The sequence below is a fragment of the Aythya marila genome (assembly GCF_965140915.1).
Source record: "Aythya marila genome assembly, chromosome: 2".
NCBI lineage: Eukaryota > Metazoa > Chordata > Aves > Anseriformes > Anatidae > Aythya > Aythya marila.
This window is the reverse complement of record NC_139043.1, coordinates 155,048,102-155,074,152: the sequence shown is the minus strand read 5'-3', so window position 1 is coordinate 155,074,152 and position 26,051 is coordinate 155,048,102. Positions and strand designations below refer to the sequence as shown.

Sequence of the window (26,051 nt, the reverse complement as noted above, 5' to 3'; positions counted from 1 at the left end):
TAACGCAATTAGAAGAAGGAGTCTCAGCCAAGCCAGTGTTGTAATTCCATTGATTTCATTGGCCTGACATAAGGAATTAATCTGTTTTACTTAATTTAAAGGAGCTGTAAGAAGATAAAATGAATACTGAAAAAAAGGGCTTCCTGTCTCTGTTATTAATAGTCTATCCGCTCAGTAGGATGAAAAGAATAAAAGAAACATAAAAGATTTTTCCTTTTCTTCCTTGATATAATTTACCATTTTAAATCTCCACAGGGAGGCTGGAGAGAATTTACTCAATTTCCTCACTTGATTACCGCTAACATTACTTTCTAGCTCAAATGTCTATGTGCTAATGCCAACATACAATCATGCCGTAAACCTTGGTGCAGGTTGCCCCTCTCAAAATCAAATAAGCAAAATTGGTTTTCTTAATAATCCATATTGGGGAGGGAGAGGTGTAAACAGCCTGGAAATATTAATTTTCACAGAATCATAGAATATTCTGAGTTGAAAGGGACCCACAAGGACCACTGAGTCCTGGTTCTACACAGGACCACCCAAAAATCAGACCCTATGTCTGAGAGCATTGTCCAAACATTCCTTGAAGTCCAGCAGCTCAGTGCCATGACCACATCCCTGGGCAGCCTGTCCCAGTGCCCAACCACCTCTGAGAGCAGAACCTTTCCCTAACCCCCAGCCTGACCCTCCCCTGTCCCAGCTCCATGCCGTTCCCTTGGGTTCTGTTGCTGTCCCCAGAGAGCAGAGCTCAGCGCCTGCCCCTCCACTCCCCTCATGAGGGAGCTGCAGGCCGCCATGAGGCCTCCCCTTGGCCTGCTCTGCCCTGGGCTGAACAAACCAAGGCACCTCAGCTGCTCCTCATACGTCTTCCCCTCCAGACTCTTCACCATCTTTGTAGCCCTCCTTTGGACACTCTCTAATAGCTTTATGTAAGATAAGATTCATCAAGATAAGATTCATCAAGATAAGATTCATAAGATTCAGCTTGCCACAAACCAAACCCCCCAAATCCCTCTCTTTGGGGTTGGTCTTCAGCCTCTCATCACCCAGTTTGAACATATAACCAGGGTTGCCCCTTCCCAGGTGCAAAATCCAGAACTTGCTCTTGTTAAACTTTATCTTGTTGGTGATTGCCCAGCTCTAATTTGTCATAATCTCTTTGCAAGGCCTCTATACCTTCAAGGGAATCAACACCACCTCCTAGTTTATTATCATCTGCAAACTTACTCAGAACAACTTTCACTCCTTTATCCAAGTCATTTATGAAAACATTAAAGAGATTTTTGGTGTTTAGCAAGCAAAACCTGGCATTTGAGCTAGAAAAAAGTGAATCTAAGAGTGTCCCCCAAATTCTACTCTACAGGACACTTGGCATAACAACCACTGATTCATTCTTTCTTGCCTCCCATCTTCTGACTGATAATGTCATGGTCATTTGCTTGGCCACTGCCTACATGAAGGCAAAAGCTCATAGGATTAGAAAAGCTACCAGGCTGAGTGGGCATTTTTCAGACATTTTCTGTAGGAACTTTGTTGGTTATATGAAAGAGAACGAGTCATTCTGCTCACCTCCCTCCTAAGGATACAATGAACCATCACGATGACAAAGCCCTCCAATGAGTCAAAGACAGCAAAAAGGATCTGGAAGAGCGCCGACCGCCGATCTGTGATTGCCAGAACTGCAGACATCCAGGTGAGAGCCAGGAGAGGCAGGACAACGCAGGAGCTCCAAAGGGATGCCCTGTTAAGGGAGAGGAAAAGAGAATTGAGCTCCACTTCAGCCTCCCCTGCTCCCACATGGGATGCTAATTCAGCCTCCTGATCCCATGGGGCTTCAGAAGACTTCTCCAGCACATGCATACTTGTGGCTAGACGTCTCCTGAGCCCCTGGCACAAGGAAGCAGGAAGATGCTTTGCAACACTCACGCTACCAAAACAGGTGACACACAGTTTCTACAGGAGGGACTACTAGCCGATGGTGCAATCATGCATAAAACTTGAGGTGAGGAGGAAGGATGCAGATACCTCACTCCCCCTTTCGCGCCCTTCCCACTCTACGTCACTACACCACAAGGGTGGCGTTTCCCAAGGAGGGGAGACAGAATACATTCACTGTGGATTGCCAGAGGGAAGGGGAACAGTTGCAGCAGAGGCTGGTTTGTCACAATGGCTGTCAGTACTCAGGCTACAGACACTTGGACTTCCAGAGCACATGGAAGACACCAACAGGTGGGGACATGTCACGGTTTCAAGTGACTAAAGCAGACAAGCATAGAGCTGATGTGAAGACTGACCTTTTGCTGTTGCTCCCTTACCCTGTAGCTGATGGTCCCTATAATTCCACAACAATAAGCATCACAGGAGCTGATATGTAACTCTGATCATCTTTATGAACAGAAAAATTTCAGTTTTCTTGTGTGATCTGCCCATCTGAATGCTTTGAAAAGAACTGCAGTTGCTTCTATCTTTAGCAAGTATTGCAAATAACTTTATTCTTGAGAGACTCCTTTAAGATTCAAGCCACTTAGTAATTCACAGGACCAAAAACTTCCTGCAGTGTTAGTACTGTTGCATGAACCTCCATCTTTTCTATGGTTGATGGCTCTAGAAATTAGAAGGTAGCTCTGTTTCTATGGGCTATTCAGCCCTTCAGCTCTCTCACTAAAAGCATCCCAAACAATTTCAGCAGCAATGGAGATTTTAGGCTGTCTGTTGTCCTATGTATTTGGCACCAAGAGTACCAGGAGATTTCCTTTGTGAGCTTCTATCTAACAAATAATAGTAGAGCTATGCACAGACTGAGCAACAAGTTGAGCTTCAGGATTTTCTGAGTAGAAAACCTCAAGCTATTCACTAACAAACATAAACAGGTAACACAATAAATTACAAGACAGATATTGTGACACATGGTTTACAGTACTTGCATGGGACTTGCTTACCATTTTCTGATATATGATCAAGACTTTTATGTTTACTTGCTGGTTATACAGGTACCACTCTCAGGCCTCAGTGAAAGTTTTACCTGAAGAAAGCTGGAGCCTGGACACGGGTATGAACATCAGGATGTAACACCCTAAAGAATTTTTCAAGGACTGTTACATCAGTTCTGCTGCAGTGACCACATACTGAAGTGATGGGTTATTTTTGTAATCATAATGATACTATGATTGCAAATATTTCTACAACCTTTTCAGACTCAGATGTGTTTCTCGGTGGTGTTTTTAATCAATGTGATATCCCTCAGGGAGCCGTTAAATGGCATAAAATCTTTTCAACTAAACTAAGCATTATGAGGCTTCCTTGTAAGGTAAGGGTCAGATATAATGTAGATATGCTGTAATTTTATGTAGGATAAACTCAACTTTAATGTCCAACAAAGGCAATAATTTTAAAGCACTATTAAGAAAAGAACCAGCAGCCAAAGACAACCCTCAACCAAACTGCCAAACAGACGTTTGTATTCCACTTCTCTCCCAGCTCCCTGATATCTGGCTCATTATACTGAAGTAAGTGAAATCTTTCATTGCTATCATTTGCAATGGTGCATTAATATAACTGGCTAAATAGTAAGTGCAGTAAAAAAAATTGAAGGTGTAGAAAAGCCAAATGGAAAGTTGAGGTTTGCTCCATAACGTGCCGCTCTAGATGCATCTTCCACAAAAGGATCAGCAAACACAAGATGCCCGATGCATGGCTTGGTAAAGGAAGTCAATCAAGTAGCAGTCTGCAGTTTGATTGCCCAAAATCAGGACAGTCAATAGAGGCTGATAGAGAAGGTCTGTACCAAAGAACTCGCTTTTCTGGAACTACCTGGTCACCCATCACACTCTTAATACATACAGATATGTACATTATTATTACCAAAATGCAAATAGGAAACCTGTCAACCACATCTGAGAATGGATTTGACCTCTAAGTATTGGTTTGAACCAGAGATCTAAATTTGCATAGGGTTTTCCATTCTTGAAAAGAACTGCAACATCATATTGACAATGATTTGGATCTGGATTCAAGATTAGATGTGGATTTTGCTTTGCAAAGGATGCTGCTGAAGAGATAAATTCTAATTTTCACTAGTGACAGGTAACACTTCAATCTATCGGCTTCAAAACCTGCTCCAAGGGATTATGCAGACACTCTGCTTTAAACAGGCACTACATCAGTCTGAATTTGCTACCCACAACACCAATGCAATATTCCCTAACTATGGGGGGAACCTTCAGAGCTCCTGCTTCTTTATGTTGGATTCAGTCTTCCCTAGCCCCATGTCCTGAGTTTCTCAACATGGACAAACTGTTCAACTCTTCTGAGTCAAGGCGTCCTAGTGGACTTCACTATTGCTTCCAGCATAAACAAATTTCAGAGCATCACTGTCCACATCACACTTCCAACTCAGATGATTAAAATAGTATTATGCCAAATATTCAGCTGCTGTAAATCCGAATTATTCTGAATTATGTCTTACAGCAGCTAAGAGTATGGCCTGACTTTCTGCTTTCTTTGTGATTCATCTTGCAGATGCCTTTTCAACAATATTCATCCCTTACAAATGTTATGGAAATGTTGCTTGACATTTAATGCATAATCTTTTTTTCTCAGGAGGCAGACGGCAATGGGTCATAAGACTATAACTTACTCTAATTTCACTTTCAGAGCTCTGCTTAGCCTTTGAAATATTAAATTCAAAAAAAGTTCCATTAAAAAAAAATCATATCTAGACCGAAATTTTAAAAGAAAACTCAGGGAAAGATAAGTGGTTTTCCTGTGACATTGCCCTTAATTCTACCTGCCGTGAGCTGAATTCATAGAAGAATTCACACTTCAGCCACTTTTCTGTGTGCCCATTTTGTAGGAGGCATTCTTAAAAGCTACCAGGAAATCTCATAGGACCTAAGAAACATCACGTTACGGTGCCATGTGATGGGAAATAAAATGATGATTTGTTATATAACAACACTGTGATGACTTAACAGCTCTTCATTATGGATTATCTATGATCAATGAATCCATGATTTGTATTGCTTGGGACAAAAGACTAACCCTGTTGGCTGGCAGATGAAGAATGCATTTTTCCTATTGATTTATCCTGATTTATTTGTTGCATACATGACAGCACTCATCATGAACAACTAATATGAAGGGAAGATCATTACATTGTAGTATGGGAGCATGATGCTTACTTATTGCATGATGACCATGGCGTGATAGTATTACTCAGCAGGACTGATCCAAGTAAAACTACTATGCCACGTGACAACATGGGCACACATTAAAAGTATCCACAGCTTTATCTAGCAGGGCAAAGACTTAACCTCATAGGAGACCCAGCCCTGGCAGCAAGCAGATGATGGTCTTTGGTCAAAAATATCAAAACCTGGCAGTAGTTTTGTTCTTTAGCTAGCTGTCAGCCTTGGGATTCTTTGTCTTTGCAAAAAAAATAAATAATAATAATAATAAAAAAGGCAGGTTATACTGATGGAACTTAGAGAATCGCAATGGAAAGAGCAAAAATGGATTTGGGAAACAAATATCTACATGAGAAAAGATTAAGAGGCCTGTGCCCTGACAAAAGGCAAGTGTAGGGGGACACACAGTACATGCCAACAAAGATGTAAAGGGCCATTCTAAAGAAGTAAGCAATCAATTTTTCTCATTACTCAAGGCTGACAGGGCTGCCAGTACAATAAGCTTAAGAAACAGCAGCAGAAGAAATAGCTTTAGAACTCAGAAAGCAGCTCTTGGAGAAGAGCTCTGAAAAGGAATATGGTTTCTGGCCTTCAACACACAAGGTAAGGGATGTCTCACTGCATGTTGTGCAGACAAGGTGGCTCCACTACTCTGATAAACCTACAATTCCTGCCTCACAGCTGCTCTGTTACAGGATAATCACCATACAAGGTTTTACTTGACTGTAAATCTTGTGCTTTAACCCTTCTCTAACTTGTGTTATTTCTAGAAGCAAGAACTTGAGCATTTCCCCAATTTTAGGGACAGTTTCAGAGCAGCTCCCTTTAACTCAATGTCTATATAGCCAAGACAGGAAATCTTTACCTAGCAAAGAAGAGCCACTGTGCATACTGATCCCACGCATGGGGAGCACAGAAACACAAGACATTATTTCTATTTTCTCCAGAAAATGATTCTACTCTCACTTGCTGCAGTCTGCATGATATGACCAGGAGAACAGGAGATCAAACACCTCTGAATTAAGCAGGAAATGAAACAGATATGGGAAGACTGCTTGATTATTCACCCTCAGTAAGGGAAATAGTTTTTTGACCTCCCAAGCACCCGCAGGGGCTAAATATTGTCCACAGGTTAAGAATCCAATTTCAAATTCCTTGAACTATGCAAACAACACTGTTCCTGGTGAACAGTCATAAAATCAGCCACTCACAGAAGGGGTGATTCACATTAGTGCTTGGACTACAATACTGGGCAAAAAAACTGACATCCAAGACTTTCTGAAATGACTGAGCCAAGAAAAATCCCTTAACACAAGGGACTCCTTAATCCCTCTGACAGAAGAGCCTCAGTTGACATAAAATGAGTGATATATGAGAAGTCCCTTCCTTCCTTCCTTCCTTCCTTCCTTCCTTCCTTCCTTCCTTCCTTCCTTCCTCCCTCCCTCCCTCCCTCCCTCCCTCCCTCCCTCCCTCCCTCCCTCCCTTCCTTCCTTCCTTCCTTCCTTCCTTCCTTCCTTCCTTCCTTCCTTCCTTCCTTCCTTCCTTCCTTCCTTCCTTCCTTCCTTCCTCTCTTCCTTCCTCTCTTCCTTCCTCCCTCCCTTCCTCCCTCCCTTCCTTCCTCCCTTCCTCCCTTCCCTCCCTCCCTCCTTCTTTCCTTCCCTCTCTATCCTTCCTTTCCTCTCTATCCTTCCTTCTCTCCTTTCTTTCTTCCTTCCATAACAGTCCCCAGTATTTTCTGTGGCTGTCCCCTTTCAAAACAATATCAAGAAATGACATGTCCTTGAGATATATTCCTGTCTCAGATCAAAATTTTTCACAGGTAGCAACGACAAATGAATTATAAGGTAGTATTTGACAGGCTGAGGCTACTGTACAAGCAACAATTGCAAGGAAAGAGATGTGGGAACAGAGGCCGTCCAATGGCAATATATAACCCAGATTTCATCCAAAGCATTCAACAGGGAAGGCTTTTTTCTAACCCACAGCTGTCAAGTCTGGGTTACACTTAACAGGTCATAGACATCCAAAGCTTTCCTTTTTATCATCTCCCTAGTCAAGAAACTGCCTAATTTTCAGTACATAATTTTTGTCTTCTATCACGATCACTACTTGCTCTCCCATCAGTGATTTACCATGTTCTCCCTCAGTTACACATCCCCTTCCCTGATCCCTTCTCTCTTAGGTATTATCAAGAAGAGCTCCTCAAAACTTTTTTGACAGGAAGTTGTATTCTTTCACACAATCCTAGCTCAGAGATGAGCCTCTGACACCCATGGGAGGAGAACTGGAGGGAGCCTGAGGAACCCCAGAAGGAACCAGACAGGCACATCCTTGATGCACTTGCTCTCTGCCAAGCAGCTATGCCTAATTCAACACTAGAGAGGAGCCAGGAATCCTCACAGCATCTGATTTACACTACAAGACTCCAAAAGTCAATGGTAAAGCTGGCCTGAGTCCGGGATCAAGGCCAGCAGAATGGTGGCAGTGACATGAGGCACAGTCAAGGCTTTGCCTTACTGACAACCTCATTTACAATAATTTGGAGGAAGAAAACCAGAAAGAGTTCAGCTTCCGAGTGAAGGGAACAAAAAAGGTCAGTGGAGGGGATGAGTGTACTAATTCATGCATAATTCACTCTTTTTGCAAGGACAAGAGCAGAGGATACTTCAGGATACACAGCAAAACTAGTACTGGCATTAACTGTCTAAGGTATTCTATCGGCTGGGAAAACAAAAGATACATCCTTTTACAAGGGCTCTCTACTTTCTATCAAACCACTTAAATTAGAAAAGCAGGATAAGCAGATCTGGATTTCATATCTCCTCTTTCTAATTTGAAGATGAATCAGAAGAGATGACTTATGACAGAGCAATGTCAGACAACATGGAAGAAAGATTAGAGATTGCTTTACTTTTGAAATGAATTTACAAGGAACTGAAAGCCTCTCCTATTTAACAGTCTACTTTATTAATAGTAAGGTTTTTGCTCAGTTAGCATTCCTCTGCAGCGACAGGAAAGCGAAATGCAGTGACCTGCTAATTCCAGACTCGTGGTACGAGTGCCTGGACCGATGCCATCTCAGCATCTTAGCTCGGCACTGTTGCAAAAGGGAAACAAGTTCAGTAGTGAAAACTAATTAGATTTTGTTTATTTTTTGCATCTAATAAAAACTGTTAGCTCTTAGTAGAGGTAATGGCATGTTCTCTTTTTCTAACAACAGTGGGTCATTTTCCAGAAATATACATTCTTTTCTAACCTCTTCTGAATTTCCTATAAATGGTGGTTTTGTTTTACGTTTCCACGTTTTGAAATGGTGGCTCTCAACTGTCTATTTTTGGTCAGATTATTTACAGGTAGAAGTTTTACAAATTGAAAATGTCTAACTCTGAGACCATTTCACACATTTAATAGATACTACTTTATCCATCAAAAGCAAACATTTTATATATATTAATTTAGCCACCAAAATCAAAATATAGCATCACCTAGTAAGGATGTAGATAAAATTTCAGAAAGGAAAGGAGGAAGGACAAATCTTTCCTCATGACTCTCCCTACTACCTTAACCTTTGGGAGAAAAGCCAACAATATAAATAGAAACAATTTCTCCAGCAGAACAAAGCTCTGACATTTTCATAATTTAATTTTTTTTGACTAACTCCAGTTACATCTAAGAAGAGATTTAACAGCATTTGACTTTTGTAACTCAGAGCTATGAAACGCTTTTAGATTTTGAGAACTAATTCCAAGTGCTTTTAGGGGTCCAAAAGAGGCAGTCAACACCTATCAAATCAGAACCACAGCCCTATGAGGTTTTAAACTTAACTCTAGCCCTTTAAAAGAGGACAAAAATCAAACACTTAGAGGTGGTTTCCCAATTCACTTAAATCATACCCAGTGTATATTTACTCATTGGAGTAAAAAACTCAAACACATGCTTAAGTGTTTGACAAAACTGGAGTTTGAAGCCCCAGCCTAGCACCAAAATGAATGGGAACCACACCTTTAAGTCTGCAAATTCAAGACCTAAATTGAACGGGGGCGTTAAACGTAAACCCAACTTCAGGCAAATGTCTTCCATGGGCTGCTCACATGCTTAAAACTAGGCATGTTGTTAAATGCTTTTCAGGACCAGCCCCTCAGCTCTTGCCCCAAGGACGCTGCAGGAGCCCTACACTACTCTTGGCCCACACAATGAAGTCAGGGAGAGGTGGGGATGTGGGGATGTGGGGAGGTGGGCAGGAAGATGGGAGAGAAAACAAATGGGCTGGTGAGGGAGGGGGTAAATGAGAGAGGGAAATAATAATAACTAAAAACAAAAGAAAAAAAGAAGAAAGTGGAAAGAAAGAAAGAAAAGAAGTTGAAATTAGAGGAACTAACATGGCGTTACTGGTGGCTGTGGCCGAAACTTCAGCGGAAGAAACTACTCCACACTTGGAACATTTGAGCGTCATGCCGTAAAGGGGCACTGCCATCTGACTGCAATTAAAACCAAAAGACTGAAACAAAACAAAACACTTTGCTCATGAACACAAACGTAGAAAGGAAAGGGAAAGAGAAGCCAAAAGAAAGAATGAAAGAAAGAAGGAAAGAAAGGAAGAAAGGAAAGAAGAAGAAAGGGAACCAACCAACCATACCCAGTTTGAAAAGAGAAATGAAAGACAGGCAGGAATAAAACTCTCTCATCTGTACCACTCCAGATGCGGGAAATGGGGAAATGTACAATTCAGAGATGTGTTGGTGCTGCTGGAGAGGGTGGAACTGTGTTGGTGTAAGTTTTGCCAGATTCAGGGTGCCTAAATCTGGCACCCATGGAGGAGAAGCCAGTACTGCTCTCCCAGTCTCCACCTCCTTCTTTTTTTTTTTTTTTTTTTTTTTTTTTTTTTTTTTTTGAGGAATTGCTCGTTTCCCTCCTGGCCTTTTTGCTCCAAAACAAAAAAGGTGGCAGGGTTGTACAGTAGAAGGCAAGAAGTAGGGCTGTGGGAACTGTGCTTAGCTTATTTCCTACAGCAATGTGAGGGATAGGTAGGACATTTCCTCCACTGCCCCTTTTGTGATGGTCTTCACCTTGGTGGGGACACCACATGGCAGCTGCCAATACCAGGGGATGCTCTTTGGTGGCTTAATCCATGATGAAGGACATGCACATGCATCTGCTGTTCGTGTCCTTGAGGCTGAGCATGAGCTCGGGTGTTTTGTCAGCCCATCAACCTGCCCTGAAGGGAGGTGGACAGGCTGACTAATTTTTAAGACATTTCTTCTCTTGGGTTTTGTTTTGGAGCTGAAAACCTTTTTGGGTTGAACCCTGAGTCTTGCTCACATGGGTTGCTCCCTCTTTTGCTGGATGGGATCAACCAGAAAGACAGGCTGTTGTGGGCTGCCAGTATAGGGTGCTTCAGGGATCAGGGTAGGGCACATCCACATGATTTTTGGAAGCTGATTATCTGTGAACCCAACAAGCCAGCTCTCACTTGGGAGCCCAGAAGCCGCATGAGCTTGTCACTGGCCCATTTTCTTCACAGAATTTACTAGTTTATGTGCTTTGCACAGGTACATGACCTCCATCCACATCAGATCTGGCTCAGAACATGTGCAGGACTCTGCAAAACATCCTACAGACCTACATGCAGTGCCTAGTATCAGAGTAGGCAGGAACATCGCTGCCAAAGGACAGCAAGTTGGCTACTCTTTGGTGGTGTCTGGAAGTACCAGAACTTGGGTTTTTACAGCCCTGCCCTGTCTGGGAGAGGGCTCAGGAAATGTTACAGATCATTTCCTAACTTTTATGGCTTTGTTTTCAGTCTCCCTGCAAAAAGGACACTCCCATGAACACCAACACAGCATTATTAGTGGTCTTAGTGGTCGTTGAGCTCACTTTTAAGTGGCTATTGATTGGTCTTTTAATTAGTTAGTTCCAGTGACATAAGCCATTACTCCCTTGCAGAATAATGACTAAGTAACTAAGGTAGCCCACAGCAACTTTCAGCCTTGAGACACAGAGAAAGTTAGTTCTTGTGTCAATAGATTCATATCTTCCAGGAAGGATGTTGTAAATCCAGTGAGGACAATGGCTGAACCAAAGATAAAGTGGGTCTTAAGACGCATTAAGTGCATGACCCTTAAAAAAATAATGGTCCATCCCCATACCTATAAGCCACAAAGAACAGATAAGCAGAGAGACAGAGAGAGGCAGAGATAGGCAGCAAAAAGAAAGTAGATTGATTTGAGGAATTTGATGGAAAACTATACCAGAAAAAACATGAATGACACTGAATCACAAAGAACTGGCCAAAAGACCACTATAACACACAACTGTAACTGCTGTTGGGTGCATTTATGCAGAAAATTGTAAGCAGTAGGCACAGATGTGGGTACATTTATATTCTAATTTGTTCTGGTTCGGGGCTTGAGGTTGCTTAATATATTGAATTTCCGTAGCAGGTTTATATTGGTGCATGTAGGTATGAAAGGGTAGCTAATGAAATAACCACAGTGAATAATGCATTCATTTAATCTAGCTGTTTCTGCTTCCTAAATATCCACAAGCAGCTCACAGACTCATCTGATGTGTTCAGCAGAGCCTGGACTTTGCTACCCTTTACTGAAAAGTGCTTTATACCACGGACAGCCCAAAGAGTAGGAGCATTGTTTCCAACATGAAAGGCTCCCAGGTGAAGGGCAATACGAATCTGCTCCTATTTTAATGCAGTCATTATCTCTTTCCACTTGCTTTCCTTTCTAGGTACTGACGATCCAGCTCTTACACCCCGCTAGGACACGCAGAGAATGTTTCACGCAAGGTACTGGGGCAAACTTTCTCAAGCCCTCTCTATAATCAACGGAGGGAGAAAAAGAAGTTAAGCTCCTCTCAGGGGTACGTTGGAAGAATGAAACAGGGCACCCACCTCCCTCCAGTGGCTACAGAGGGAGCCTAGAGAGATTAAGCTCACCAGGCTAAAATTAGCCTTTGTGAATATATCCTATAGCCTCATTCTTCTTCCCTGGCTGCATGAGCACACAAATGCTTCTGGAATAAACCCTAGCTGAATAAATTTAAAATTCAGTTTAAAGGCTCCTGCGTCCAACATTAAAACTTTCACTTTTAGGAGCACTCCCATCAACAAGGCTCAAACCCTGTCGGTACAGCTGACCCCAAGAGGAGGCAGAAATGGTAATGGGGAAACACTGCAAGCAGGTAGGTACCTGCTGGGATCCCCTTCCAGGGTTTTCTCCCTAGCTCGAGCACGTAGCACGTGCCCAGAAAGGATTTGGGGCATCCATGTGTACTGCGCCAGCTCTCCGTGTAACCACATCCACCTCTTCGTAGCCTAGTTTTATGACACATGCATAAAGCCACTGCCATCAGAAAGTCAATGGTTTCTGACAACAGTAATCAGAGTGATTTCCTCTGGTTACTATAGGACAAGACCTATGGTGTCTCGGGTGCTATTTTACAGGAGCTGTTAACACCAATTTATTGGTGCCAACAGATCTGCAGTACATGTGCTGGGCTCCTCTTAGTGTTCAACAGGTCCTTTTTCCCCCTTCTTTTTCCCCCTTTGTTCTTTTTAGCAACACTGAACCATACTTCTTGCCTCTGCTAAAGGAAACACATTTCTTTAGACCAGCTCCTCAGATCCAAACATCTCGGAGGCCGTTACTCATTCGGATCATCTCCAGATCTACCCTCCAACACGGTTCCCAAGCCCAGGCCAGAAGCGGCTAGCTAAAGGGAAGGGGCACCGGAGCTCTCCAAAGCAAATCCGCAATCTCAGTGGGTGCACTCCAAAAGGAGAACAAAACCATTTAGCACAGAGAAGGCTCAAAAAGTGCTGCACACACACACACGGACACGAAAGAGGGGGGAAAAAGAGAAAAGAAAGAAAAAACAAAGAACATCAGAAAAACGACTTTTTTTTTTTTTCTTGCTTTGCAGGTTTTGTTTTCAAAGCACAACTACGAATGTGATCAATAACCAGCTGAAAGGGATTAAATAAGGTCACTCTGTGTGCAGTTTAGTTTAGAGAGTGAGAGATGGATGGGCAGTAACTCGCTGCTCTGCTAATCCAATAAAGCGTTTATTTCAGTGTTGGCTTTGCAGCGTAATTATCTTTCTGGGGACTCTGCCTGCAGTTAGGGCATTTTCTTGAGTTCTCTCTTTGTTAAATAGGCCTCATGCAGAACAAAGCACTTCCTTGGTGGTTGTTCTTGTAAGCAAAGCACCAAGGTCACTTGACCGCATTCATCTCCAACCCAGCAGCAATAGACACCTCTGCTCATCCTCATCCAAACAGGCTCAAGTCTCCCCTTGTAATAACCCTATTAAGGCACCAATTTCCCCTCTTCACTACACCACTTGGGCCTGCCAACACTACCCCCAAAACATGAGCCTTCCCTCGTTCCTCTCCTCCTCCTCTGGCTGGATAAGAGCTTACTTCTGCCCTCTGTTTGATGCCAGCATCAATTGAACATGAATTCCAGCAGAACTCCCCTCTCCATAGCACAACGACGGGAATACTGAACCCTGCCCATACTTTCTGCCTCCCAGATGCAATTTTAGGGCCCGTGGGTGTTGCAGCACCACAGTCGATGCTGCAGCTTATTGTTTCTGAAGCCCTGGGGTGCTACAGGCTGACCTATGCATTTGATTTGACTCCAGGTGTCAGCATACCACTTGTCTTTTGCTTAGAGCATGGCATAACCCAGGGACAAAGTCTGAGCAGGCTGCAGACCCAAACAAGAACAGAGGAGAAGGGGGCTTTCACGGTCCCCGAGCCAGTGACCAAGCAGCTGTTGGCAAAAGGGGCTGGAGGTAAAGCCAGGGGAGAGCCCTGCATGGCAGCTGCCATCCTCGCTGTGGAAGCAACTTTTCAATTTATACTAAGGCAAAACCCAGCTGCCACAAGTCCTGAGCTTCAGGATGGAGGTTGGGGTGGTGGCTGTGGAGAAGATAAAGAACCTCAGGTCATATCAGATTTTTTTTCCTACATTACCTGCCAGTCGTCCACTATACACATCCATCCATCCATCCATCCATCCATCCATCCATCCATCCATCCATCCATCCATCCATCCATCCATCCACTAATTTCTTCACCTGTACAGCCCCAAACACCTTTTTCTTTAAAGCACCATGTCCCTTTGCCATCTCTCAACCACCTGCCAGGCATTGGGTGTGACACCATGGGACATGCCATCCTCAGCAGTGTCACCTTCTTGCCCCAGCTTCTGTCTCTAGGCATCAGAGAGAAAAGCCATCTGCTTTCCCTCATCTTTGGGATCTACATCAGCTTGGGCTGAAGCCTTTTTAACAAAGAGCTGAACTTCTAACCCTCGTCACAGTTCTGCTTCTTGGGTCTTTTGTCTCCACGCTGAATGGCAAGGCAGAGATTAAACCAAGGATTTCTTTGTTTGTTTGTTTTGTTTTGTTTAAATCTGCTTTTGCTTGCTGTCTGCACCTCCACTCTTTGCATTCTTGACCTGGTTATTGATCACAACCTTGGTTGTTTTCTTTTTTTTTTTTTTTTTTTTTTTTTTTGCTTGCTTGCTTTTCATTCTTTACTTAGATGTATTGATAAGGCATACCCTGCCCGTTCCTTCAGTTTCTTATCTGTTATTCCATCTTTGGATACAAGTTTGTTAAAAACCAGAATGCCAATAACCATGTTCACCTGTTGAAAGAAAAACAACACACAGATTTGTTCTCAAGTGGGTCAGGTCAAACACAGTAGTACAGAAGGTATCTACAGGACAAGCTGAGCCCATTAGTTTTTCGCAAAGCTGGGTGGCACTGTCACACCTCTGCCCCCTTTCCACCCCATCCCACCTCCCTGCCACATGTCTGAGCTCAGGAGAGCAGAATGCAGCTGGCAGCAGATCAGAAAGGTCCCCATGGACCAGAAGAAGGCTGTAAAATGCTCAGATCATTGCAGGGCTTCTTGTAGCCCAGTGCAAGCTCAAGATCTAGGCAGGCAAACCCATGGCACAAAAAGAATTCTTCAGGGTCGTACAAATAGAAAACGTCCAATGCAGGGGAGAGCAGTGGGGTGATACAGCCTAGTTTCAAGTGTTTTTTTGGAGTTTGTGCTCCCAAAACAGCAGCTGTAATTATAATAAGGTGATGTGGTTTCTGCTCAGTGAACCACAACTGTTGCTCTCAGGTGGAGGGGTGCTGGAGCAAGTAGAAACATCAGCTGCTTGACACAGCTCGTGGATTAACCACCCAGCCGATTCCCAGAAATTAATGGGCAACTTCACGGAGCCCTTCCTCCTGCTTTATTAGGGTGAGAACACAGACATCTGCATCAAGCGGGTGCAAATACTCCCAGGGAAATAGCTGTGCAGAGCTGACGTCTTGCAAAGCGGCGTTAAACTCCCCAGTGCTCTGTTCTGACTGCACTCCCTGTTGCCAGCTGCATCCATTTTACAGCCCCCACCAAACCTCAGCAGCCCCTGAGCATCACCCCGTTAGTGACCCGCTAGTCCCTGGGAGCACAGCACTGATGGTGGAAAACAAGTGACACCCTCCTGGTTTTGCTGACAAGGAGCCACAGGGTGTTGGCAGAACAAAGCACTGCTGCTCTTCTGCGTGGGGGGCGGGGCTTGCAATAAAAGGTTTTAGGACAAATTTAGAGATTTGCAGCATCACGTGTTGGCTGAGAGCCTCGGTGAGTATAACAGACCCTTGAGAGGTAGCCCTCAGGGACAGCTCACAGAAAACACAGCCCAAGGGAAGGGAGATGGCTGCTAAGCCTCCATCTAATTGCCAAAATCATCCTCAGTACTTAGCAATCTTTCTGAGCTCGGACTGCTGGTCTCAGCAGAGCATGACCCAGCTTTCTGATGGGGAGTCCACAGCTGGGAGTGAACGGAAGAGCTCCCACATAGCAATTATTTCCCTTTGTATCAGCTGCTGGTTGAGCGGACTACTTCCCACAGCTGCAAGTCCATTTCTAGAGCTCACCACGGTATTGTTTTAAAGAAACAAGGCTGGCGAGTCAGACACAGTTCAGCCAAGGATCAGCATGGAAACAACCTCTGGTTATATGCTGGAGGCTCCTGAGTGCATGAAGTCCCCTTCTTTAAGGTGCGAGAAAGCAGTAGAGAAGATGAGGTTAAGGTTTTGCAGGCTGGATCATTACTAGGGCTTGAAACACTTGAGGGTGTGTATCCTCAATCATTTACTGCGGGGGAAATGATGAAGTGCAGCTCTGTAATTGCAGCTGTGCAACTGTTTTAATAAAAAAAAATAAAATAATTTATCCAACGCACTGATCATCGTGATCAATATCCCACTCTGATCCTGGCCCTGTTTCTTTTCAAAGATGGGGATACAGGCAGGGACATGCCTCTAAACACTGCCACTTCCAATAACATGCAGTGTAACTTCATTTCCTGATCTCTAGAATGCCATATAGAAAAAAAAAAGGCACAAAGCTGAGATTCAGCCCTTGAGATATCAGTGCCTGATGAACTCCCTGTCCTCGCTTCACTGTGAGCCTCTCCCTGAAGACACCTGCTGATTTCATCCTGTGTGTGATGAAGTATCACCAGGGTGCTTCACCTGAGTCAGGGGTGTACAGCTGCATGCAACAGCTCTGCGTATAAACTTGCTGGTGTTTTTAAGGCTCGAGGTTAATATCTGGGATGTAGCAGAGAGAATAAATGCAGCTGGAGCTAAGTCAGCTGTGTGCAAAGTCACTTGGGTGTCCATATATAAACATTTTCAGAGTTTCAGGTGAGAAAGAGCTTCTTAGCTCCTTCAGAGCCAAATCCCACCTTGTTCTGTGCATCCCAACAGCAGCTGTATTATCTCTGAAGCAAACCTCACCTGAGAGCAACACAGCTGCATGTCCCTAACACAGCCCTGCAAGAGCCTCGCTGTCCTCGTGCTGAGCCAGTGGCACAGCCCCTCCATCACTGGCATGTTCATCCAGAAATCAGGACAAAGCCTGCACAGGAGGAAGCTCAAGAAGACTCGAGGTCTTGAGGACAGTGCATACCTGAGAATTTATGTTCAATCCTGTGCTCTACTGCAAACTCACAATGTGGATTTGGGCAATTTATCACACTTATCTGTCTCCTAGGTTCCTATTCATAAAAAGATGTTCAATGCCTATCCTTCCTCTCCTTCCCAACTCTCTTGGGCATTATTTGCTTCTCAGTTAGCAACGAGTCAGGTCACCTAAAGGAGATGTAGAGGCTCCCTCTCTGGGCACTGAAAACAGCCACCTCCAGAGACGACTCCCCACCTCCTAAGCCCTTCTGTACCATTTCCAGGTGCTGACCTCTCTGCAAGGTTATTTCCTTTTCCATCTTTGAGTGAAAACAGAGCCGCCGAATGGAAGCAGGCTGCGGAAAGCTGAAGGATTACTTCCCTTGTTGTTGGCACAACAAAAGCAAAACAGGCAGGAGGCTGACTCCCTTTTCTCAGGGCACCACAACACTTCACTCCTTCCTAATCACCACTGTCTGTTGAGCATTCAAGCTACCCAGGCAGAGCTATCTGCTATTATGCCGTGGGGCTGGGAGCTAGTTCGGCTGAAAGGAAACACTCAGCCACTTAATGCTGCTGTCAATTATTCCAGCTATAAAGACTCTGACCCCATCTGCAACGTCAGGGAGAGAAATCCAGCCATCACATGCCTACAGAGATCTGAGGACTGCCTGGCCTCAACGTCTGCTTATCCCCACTCTTTGCTGATGCTATCCAAAGGCTCAAACACGTGTGGTAGCCCTATGCTAAAGAAAGACCCTAAACTATACATGCTTTGCTTTATTATAGAGGACGGGCAATGGATGGCTTGTTTCTTTGAATTAGTGATGAAACAACAGCACCAACGTGACCTGACATGCTGGGTCTGTTCTCACTGCTGTCACTGCAAGAGCTTTTGTGTAGTTACTCTCCTGTAAGCCTGCTGCTGCTGCAGGGCAGCTAACCCCCCTGGCACTGCAGGAAACAAAAGCCTGAGCTGAAAGGGAAATTGTGAGTGTCAACAGTCCCATTCCTCAGGGACTCTCTGGGACACTTGAGCTTTAGAGGACATACAGCTCTGAAAATGCAGACTTCCACTTAGATGGAGCTCAAACGTGGCATTAACTGTGTCTGGGATTGCTGCAGGAAGGATTTTTTTTTATTTTTTTTTTTAAGGACTGGCAGTTCTCAAAGCCTTTGAACCCTGACATCAAGATTTCTCAAGAGCAGTGAGGCTTCAGCAGCAAGGGAAACTTGATGAAAAGCACGTCATCTGGAGTGACACCTTCAACTTGGGTAACAACTCACTGAGACAAGCTTTTGGGGACAGAAGAACAAACTCCACCTGGCAGGAGGAGGTGGGACAGAGTTTGGGAATGTCCTCTTTACCCACACCATCTCTTCAAATGAGAGGCAAATGCAGTGTTTGACACCCTCAGTACTGTTTTGAAGACCTCTATTTCACCTGCAAAAAAAAAGCTGCTCAGGTGTGCTGCACATCCAGGACAAATGAAGAATAAATGCTGGATGTGGAGGCCCAGCTTGCTCTCAGAGCAACCAGTAAGAGCAATTTTGGAAGGAGATAATGTCACAGTTTTCCACCACCAGGCTGTACTTCTATCCAGACAGAGCAATAAAAAGGCAAAGCATTAACCAGATGCCTAGGGGACTCCAGAGAGGCCAGAGGCAGAGGGCTGATAGCTGAGACACATTAAATTTCAGGCTTAACCCCATCCCAAATTGCTGGCTTTTAATGCTTTTTGCTTTCCTCCTGAAGGGGAAAGCTATTTAAAACACAGGTGGAAGTAGAGAGGGACACTCTTGGGTTGGAAGAATGAGGGATGCCCTGTAAGATAAAAAAAGGGGGAAGAAAAATGCTTTCAGCCAAGCACAAATACCAAAACGACAGCGGCTGCTGGTCCCACGAAGGCGTAGAGAAGACCTCCCTCTAATGACAGCCAGCAGCTGGAAAAGGAAGAAGGAAAAGAAAGTTACCCAGTGGCCAGCATCACCAACAAAGAGGCACATGTTTTGCTGCCTGTGGAGTTGATAATCCATGGTAAAAAAAAACGTCTCAGACTTTACAAGCAAGCAAGCTGTGCTTTCCTTTCCTCCAGAATGTGCCCAAAAGCTCAACTGCCTAGGGGTCTGCCTGCAAAGCCTGGTTTAGTTGCTGACAGAGGAGCACATGTAAAATTTCTGCCACACTCTGCTTTAGACTAGGTCCTGCGATTTGCGAGCGAGACGATGCTCTTGTCGTGCTCACTTACACAAAAAGAGTAGAAACAGTGGAAATTGTCCCTCATTATTTGCTAACCAGTATGCCCCTCAGGTTTTAAGTCCAGGAGAGCAGCACGTTTCTGCTCCTGGATCCTCCCTTTGGGGTTGCTGCCATGGGGAAACTTTGTGATGCAGGAGGAAAGTGGGATGGATGTGGATGCTCCTGTGGAATAAGCTAAGCATGAGGCATTGTGGTGCACCCCCTGGAAATCAGCTGGTTGCTTCTCCCTCACCTGAGAAGGATTTTTCCTCTCTCCGGTGTCCTTGTGTTGGGATTTAGGCTCCTAAATTAAAGGGTTGGTGCCTGAACAACCCAAAGTGAATCTTCTTATTAAGTCTTGGTGTCTATCATGTCTGTGCCTGTCATGGTGCCAGTAGGCCTCGATTTTTAGTCACTGGAGATCCAGTCTACTGGGTCTAATTTTTTTTTTTTTTTTTTTTTTTTTAAGCACTTTACAGTTACATTCAGTCAAATCACAGCCCGAACTCCACTGACTGCCTTCACCACACCTTCCCCACACCGGTAATGAGGGCACCCAGCCTGGATGGAGACCTCACTGGGGAGACAAATCCCAGGTAGGGAGCACGAACGGGCTCCAGGTGTCCCCACAGGGCTCCTCCTGCACTCTACATCCACACCCAGACTTTCAGGTTTGAACATAAAGACAGGAAGGAAAAATAAAAGCTTTTTTTTGTTTTATGGAAGCACATTTTCACTGTGAGGGTGGCCACACAGGCTGCCCAGCGGGGTTGTGGGGTTTCCTCCTTCAAAAGCCACCAGGACGTGGGCCTGGGCACCCTGCTGTGGGACCTTGAGGTCCCTTCCCACCTCTGTAAGTCTGAAAATTACATCAGCACTGGGGCTGAAATCCCCATTTCATGGGGAATCTGGCAATTTCCAAGCATGGACACACAAAGCAGGCACTTCGGAACAAGAGAGGATGTGAATTTACACTACAGCACCAGCCCCATTGGAAGTTTGCCCACTGTGACATTGCAGGGCCCTGGAGAAAACGTGAAGTAATCCCATTTCAACAGCAAAACTTCCATGCATTTACCAATGTGTAAGAGCAGGCAACTGCAATGGAGCAAGGACTTTCTGCAAGCTCTTAGCCCAGCTAACCCTGCAGTAATTCACGTACGTGCCGCCACTCCCAGCCATCTCATTTTGTTTTGCATCAGGAGAAATGCTGCCTTTCAGACCCTCCCAGGAAACAAAGCCTTCCTGGAAACATTTCAGTTTTGGATATCAACCTCTGATGTTTTCGTATCAGCTCTGACTTGCAAAAAAACGTTATTTTTCACCTTAAAACACAGAATGTTTGGGGAAAAAAAAAATAATTCAAACTGGAAATTGGAAGCAGGACCTTCTGTTTTTCTCCAAGGCCTGAATCTTGTTTGTTTCTAAATTAAAGCTGTAACATGGTAATTTAATCAATTCTGATTTCTTCCTGATAGCCAGTTGCTCCTTCAGAAACTGTCTGAGCAGCTGTGATAATAAAACAAATAACCGGGATAATAAAACAAATAACCAGGCAGGGAGGGAGGGAATAAGAGTGAAGATTTGGAGCACTGCAAGAGCTGGAAAAAGTCTTCATGAATGCAAGGGGAAAACCGAAGGGGGCTCCCAACTACCTGCCATTGCCCAGCCTTTCTGCTCTGATGCTCAAAAGTGTCTTAAAGATTTTTTTTTTTCTTTTTTTTTTTTTTTTTTTTTTTCCCAGGTCTCTTCTAGCCACAAAGGGAAGATGAAGCTTACCAGGTCTCTTCTAGCCACAAAGGGAAGATGTAGCTTACCCCAAGAAGGGAGCTGGCAGCCCTATACTCATGAGGACACAGTGCAGGGATGGCTTTCTATGAGCTTTTTGAAGGCAAGTTCACACATCACTGAGCACCAGCCTCATCCTTTCTGACTGCCTGGCCTCCCTGTCACAGCTCGTAACCACTATGTTTCCTTCCAAAGCCATCAGAGGTAGTGGCTGACAGCAGGAGCGGAAATAGCAGTTCTGGAGAAGGAGAACTGACAGCAAACTCCAGCAACACGTGAGTCCTGTGGAGATGCTTTTAGCCTCATCCCTGCAAGACACAGACATGTTTGCATGGTGTAATGAGGCTTCCCAGCACTTGCCAAGGGATCTCTCAAGAGATCTTTTAAATAACATCACCAGTTGAAGGGAGGGAGGGAGCGGTTTAGCAATGCTCAACAACCATTTCCAAGCAGGGCTTCCCAAAATGGTATCAGCTCTTGCATCCGAGACCTCTTCACACCACATCTGATCCATCCAAGAGTCTGCTGTGGCAAAGCTGTGAGGTTGGAAGGCTTTGGTCTTGGTCCTGCAAAGAGCTGACTTTGAGCAGGACCTTCTGGACTATCCCCTACAGCTCTGCCTCTTCCAACTTGGTGTCCCAGTCCAGCCAGATAAAAGGTAATCCTTATATCTCCAGCCTTCCCATGCACCAAGCAGCCTCTGAGCTCCCTGATTTACAGCTCAGAGATGTGGCCAAGCCTCTGACCACCACCAAGTCTCTGTGGAACAGACCCCCAGGCTGCTGCAGTTGTGTGCTATCACACTACTACTACTGTTATGATCCAGAAACTGCAGGGTTGGAAGAAGTTTTGAAGGACACTGTGAAGTCCCTTGTGGTCTATCATGTCAGCTTTCATCCCCTGCATCACAGGGAGAGACACGTTGTAGTTAACATCTTGATGTTCCTTTTGCAAGGTGGAGACTTCATGCCTTGAAAGCCTGCCATCCCATCTGAAACACCCTGTGCATGCCCTATTCCAGCTAGACACAAAGCTAAAAGTGCCTCTGAGCTCCAGCTCCAAGCTTTGCAACCACCACAGACACTCCTGCTGTGGTCACAAACCAAAATAACCCTGGGACAAGCTGAGATCCAGGTCTATATTCTGTTTATATATATCCAGCATTAAACAGGGTTACATCTAGTTCCTGTCTGAACAGCCTCAAGGTTTGGAGGTCAGCTCTGAAATTCCTGGTACATAATATTGACTTTGTTCTAGAGAAGAGGTACAACCAAGACCCAACTGCACATCAATAGAAGAAAGCTTTTATGCCCCTTTAACAGGAAAGCAGGGACAAGTGTGACTGTACTGCGGTGTAGGGGCACCCTGTCTATCTTGGTCCACACCGATTTTTGCTTTGTGATCTAAAATACACCGATTGAGTTGAGCAAGAACACTCAATCAGTGCCTGTAGGGTCACACACGCTTCCTGGGGTAGTACTGGGCTCTAGTGCACACCTAAATTTGCTCAATTTACCTTTGGCTATCAGTACAGCCAATGGCAGGAGTCATGAGGTGGTGGCAGAGCTACAAATGTCTGACCAAAGGCTGTTTCTCATGCTCATGCTCTGCAAACTGTGGCGTTAGTGACACAGCACGTCCCAGGAAGATTTTCCCAGTGGATTAGAGCTGGGAGCATGTGTCCAAATTCACTAAGCACCTCGTGAAACCAGCAACCTCCTGCTGCAGACACATCTGATGTATCACAAGGGTTTTCAGAGGAGCTGGCTGGGGATAGGCAAGAGGGGAGCCTGAGCACTTGGGAAAGTGCCTCCCCACTTTGGTTTGAACGGGAGCTGGCAGAAAGTGTACACACGATGAATAGGTGCTTGCAGGGCAAAAGAAGGTCTAACAGTATGTACACTGCCAATATTGGGTAGTGGGAGAGCTCAGCTTTCAGTTCTTTGATGCTTTTGAGTCTGAGCATGATCCTTCCAAGCCAGAAAAAAAAAAAAAAAAAACAAAAAACACCACCAAAAAACCCTACCACAAATCACAACAACAACAACAACAAAACTACAACCACAACCAGCACAACCTAATTAAGAGCCCTAGCACCAACATGTGCTCTCTATGAACTGTTGCCTCAATGACTTTGCTGAGACTCACCGGCTTTACCACCCACTGGGCTCCAGCATGAAAGGGAATAATAAAGGACTGGATTGGACCTGCCAGGGTGCAAAACCCCCCTGCTATTTCGTTGACAGGCACCCTGACAGCAGAGCTAAGAAATGGTGTCACAGGCAGCCAGCCGGCCTGCCAAGCAGGCAGCCTCCAGCCCCTGCATGCGAGGAGTGACAGAGATTTAAGGGCTGGAAGGAGACAGGGGATTAGCAGCAAGAGGAGAGCTGCTCTGGTTAAGGACACCCTGGGAATGATGGAAAGTCAACGTGCTGCCTTGCTGGCATGCCAATCTGAGAGCAAAGAGGGTGTCCAGCAGCATTTGTGGTGCCTTGATGCTCTTGTGCTGCAGGCTGGGAGGGCTTTGCCCTAGGGCAGGGAGATGCTGGCATGCACGGTTCAGGGCAGGGAGGTAGGGAAAGCTCATCTGCACAGTCCCTCCTTCCTCCCAAGGCTTGTGGGGTCAATATTCAATACAGAACTCTGTGGTGGCCCTTAAGCATTCACAGGGAAGAATCCACAAAGCTTTTTGCACCAATTCACAGCAGTCTATAAACGGGAAAGGAAGCAGAAATATTTAGAGCTTCCACCCATTACCCCAATGCCTCCTGATTAGGAGTTGGTCTTAGATGGAGGAGTGTCCTATAAGCAGAATTTGGATTCACAGAAAAGCTAAAGGGCATCTGGGACCTGTGACACCTCGGAAAGCCAGGCTCCTCTTCTGAGCCAGTCGACAAGCACCGAGCCATCACTAATAGGACAATCTGACTCTAAATCCCCCAAAAGCTGGGGCAGGGCAGTCTGGACAGGTACAGCACCTGTACACAGGCACTCAAAATGCAAAGAACTGGCCAGCGAGGCTCTAGACAATGATGGGATGGGATAAGGAAAGGCCTGATCTATTGCTAGGTAAAATATCCTTTGACTGCCACTTTGCATAAAATTTCTAAACTATTTTTTCACAACACAGTGAAAAAAGTACTACTTTTTTAAAAGGTTGCACTAATGCTCAGCTCTGAGTGATTCCAGCCTTGCCTTAATGTTTTGTTTTTTTATTTTTCCCTCTCCACAGCTTTATTTTGTAATTTCTACCAACTTTCTTCCCCACTACAATAATAATAATAATAAAAAAGTTTCATAAAGATAAATAATAATAAAGAAAAAAATTAAAAAAACACAACTTGGTTTTCATAAAAGTAAATACTGAGCTGCTTCCAGTGGGGGATTCAGCAAACAAATTCAGATTGCTTTCAAAAACTTGGTTGGAAAAACTTATCCACATTTTGATGCCTAAAACTAAGCTGAGCTATTTGGAAAACCTGAGTCCAATCAAGCAATCCATTACATAGATAAACACAGAGGCTGTTATTTCATTTTTAGACATCCCAAACTTTAAATATTCCACATTTTGCTCTAAAAATAAATAAATAAATAAATAAATAAATAGATAAATGCTATGTTTATCTAAAGGTACTTAGATGAAAATGATGTACTATATGGAAGAATTAATCCCCCCATTCCCTGCAAAGCTGTTTTTAAAGGAACACACAATACTTGCTCAGTACCTAGCCCTGGTGGTATTCCCGTAGGGATGCTTCAGAAGCAAATGCAGACAAAATCCACGTTGCTGACTGTGGCACTCTTATCCCCTGGTGAAAACGTCCCTCTTATTCAGACAAACTGAACTCAGAGGGCTGCTCCTGTTCACAAAACCAGTCCTCTCTCTGGGGACTTGGCTCTCCTAAGGTTTCCCCTGGGCATCTGGATGGGGAGGAGGGAAGTGCACAGCATCCCGATGAGCCGAGGGCTTGAGGATGCTCCTTCTGCTCTCATCACTCCTGCTTCTCTCTGCCACGGGCACTAATTTAGCTCCTACCTTTGCTCCTGCAGGTCACTGACTGCATTTTGACAAGGATAGAGGGTTAGACGGGAAGGAAAAGGAAGCAAAGCCTCAGTACTCACTAGTTTGCGGTGCCGTACCCCTTGGCTTTTGTAAACCCCACGGAAATGGCAACCACCAAGGCGGGGAGCCCTAAAGAGAAGAAAACATGAGAAAATTGGTCATTGCAGCACACGTGCAGGTCTGTACCAGCTCAGGCATATCATATACCCCATTCCTCTCGGTGTTATTCTAGCACCATCTGTCCCAGCCTGGCCCTTTGGCAGAGGCTGAATTCAGGACCTTCAGAGCCAAAAACACGAGCCCTTGTTACCTCTGCTAATGAAGTGAGTGCCATCAGCTGTAATCAGCTCGCTTCCCGCTGTGGTCTCAGCAGTTGTGTGGAAAATGATAGCATTTTCAAATGCACAGCATCAATTCCTTTTATTTTTAGGGACATGGATAAGCCAGTCTGTTTCCTGCAGGTGGGATATCCAGGCACCATCCAACCCAAAAGAGCTGGCAAGGCAGAGATTGAGACCTATGTTTGCTCTTAATATATGAACAACCTAGGTTCAAATCTCACCCCAAATGAGACAGAGAAGGTTATTGAGAAATGCTGGCCTGAAACTCCAAGAAATATCATTAAAAGCTTTGGCATGGTTGGGTGTTTGAATGTCCAGGCACTTCTGAGCTAGAAAAAGATGTTATATCCTGCTAATAGCCTTCTGATCCATCCTATTCCTCCTTGATAAACTGCTCAAGAATCTACAGAGGAGATTGGGTACTTTTCTGATTCACTATC

General features: G+C 44.7%; 1 protein-coding gene across 1 annotated transcript in view; it reads right to left on the bottom strand.

The window, feature by feature from the left end:
* The window catches only part of ADGRB1 (adhesion G protein-coupled receptor B1), a gene marked incomplete at both ends in the record, with an annotated part of 182,665 nt that overhangs the window by 22,181 nt on the left and 134,433 nt on the right, over positions 1 to 26,051 (bottom strand). The window contains 5 exons of the mRNA XM_082755085.1: positions 1,570 to 1,741; positions 9,566 to 9,664; positions 14,771 to 14,856; positions 19,058 to 19,124; positions 25,330 to 25,399. Of these exons, the coding sequence (XP_082611211.1) occupies positions 1,570 to 1,741; positions 9,566 to 9,664; positions 14,771 to 14,856; positions 19,058 to 19,124; positions 25,330 to 25,399 (494 nt within the window). The remainder of the gene's footprint in view (positions 1 to 1,569; positions 1,742 to 9,565; positions 9,665 to 14,770; positions 14,857 to 19,057; positions 19,125 to 25,329; positions 25,400 to 26,051) is intronic.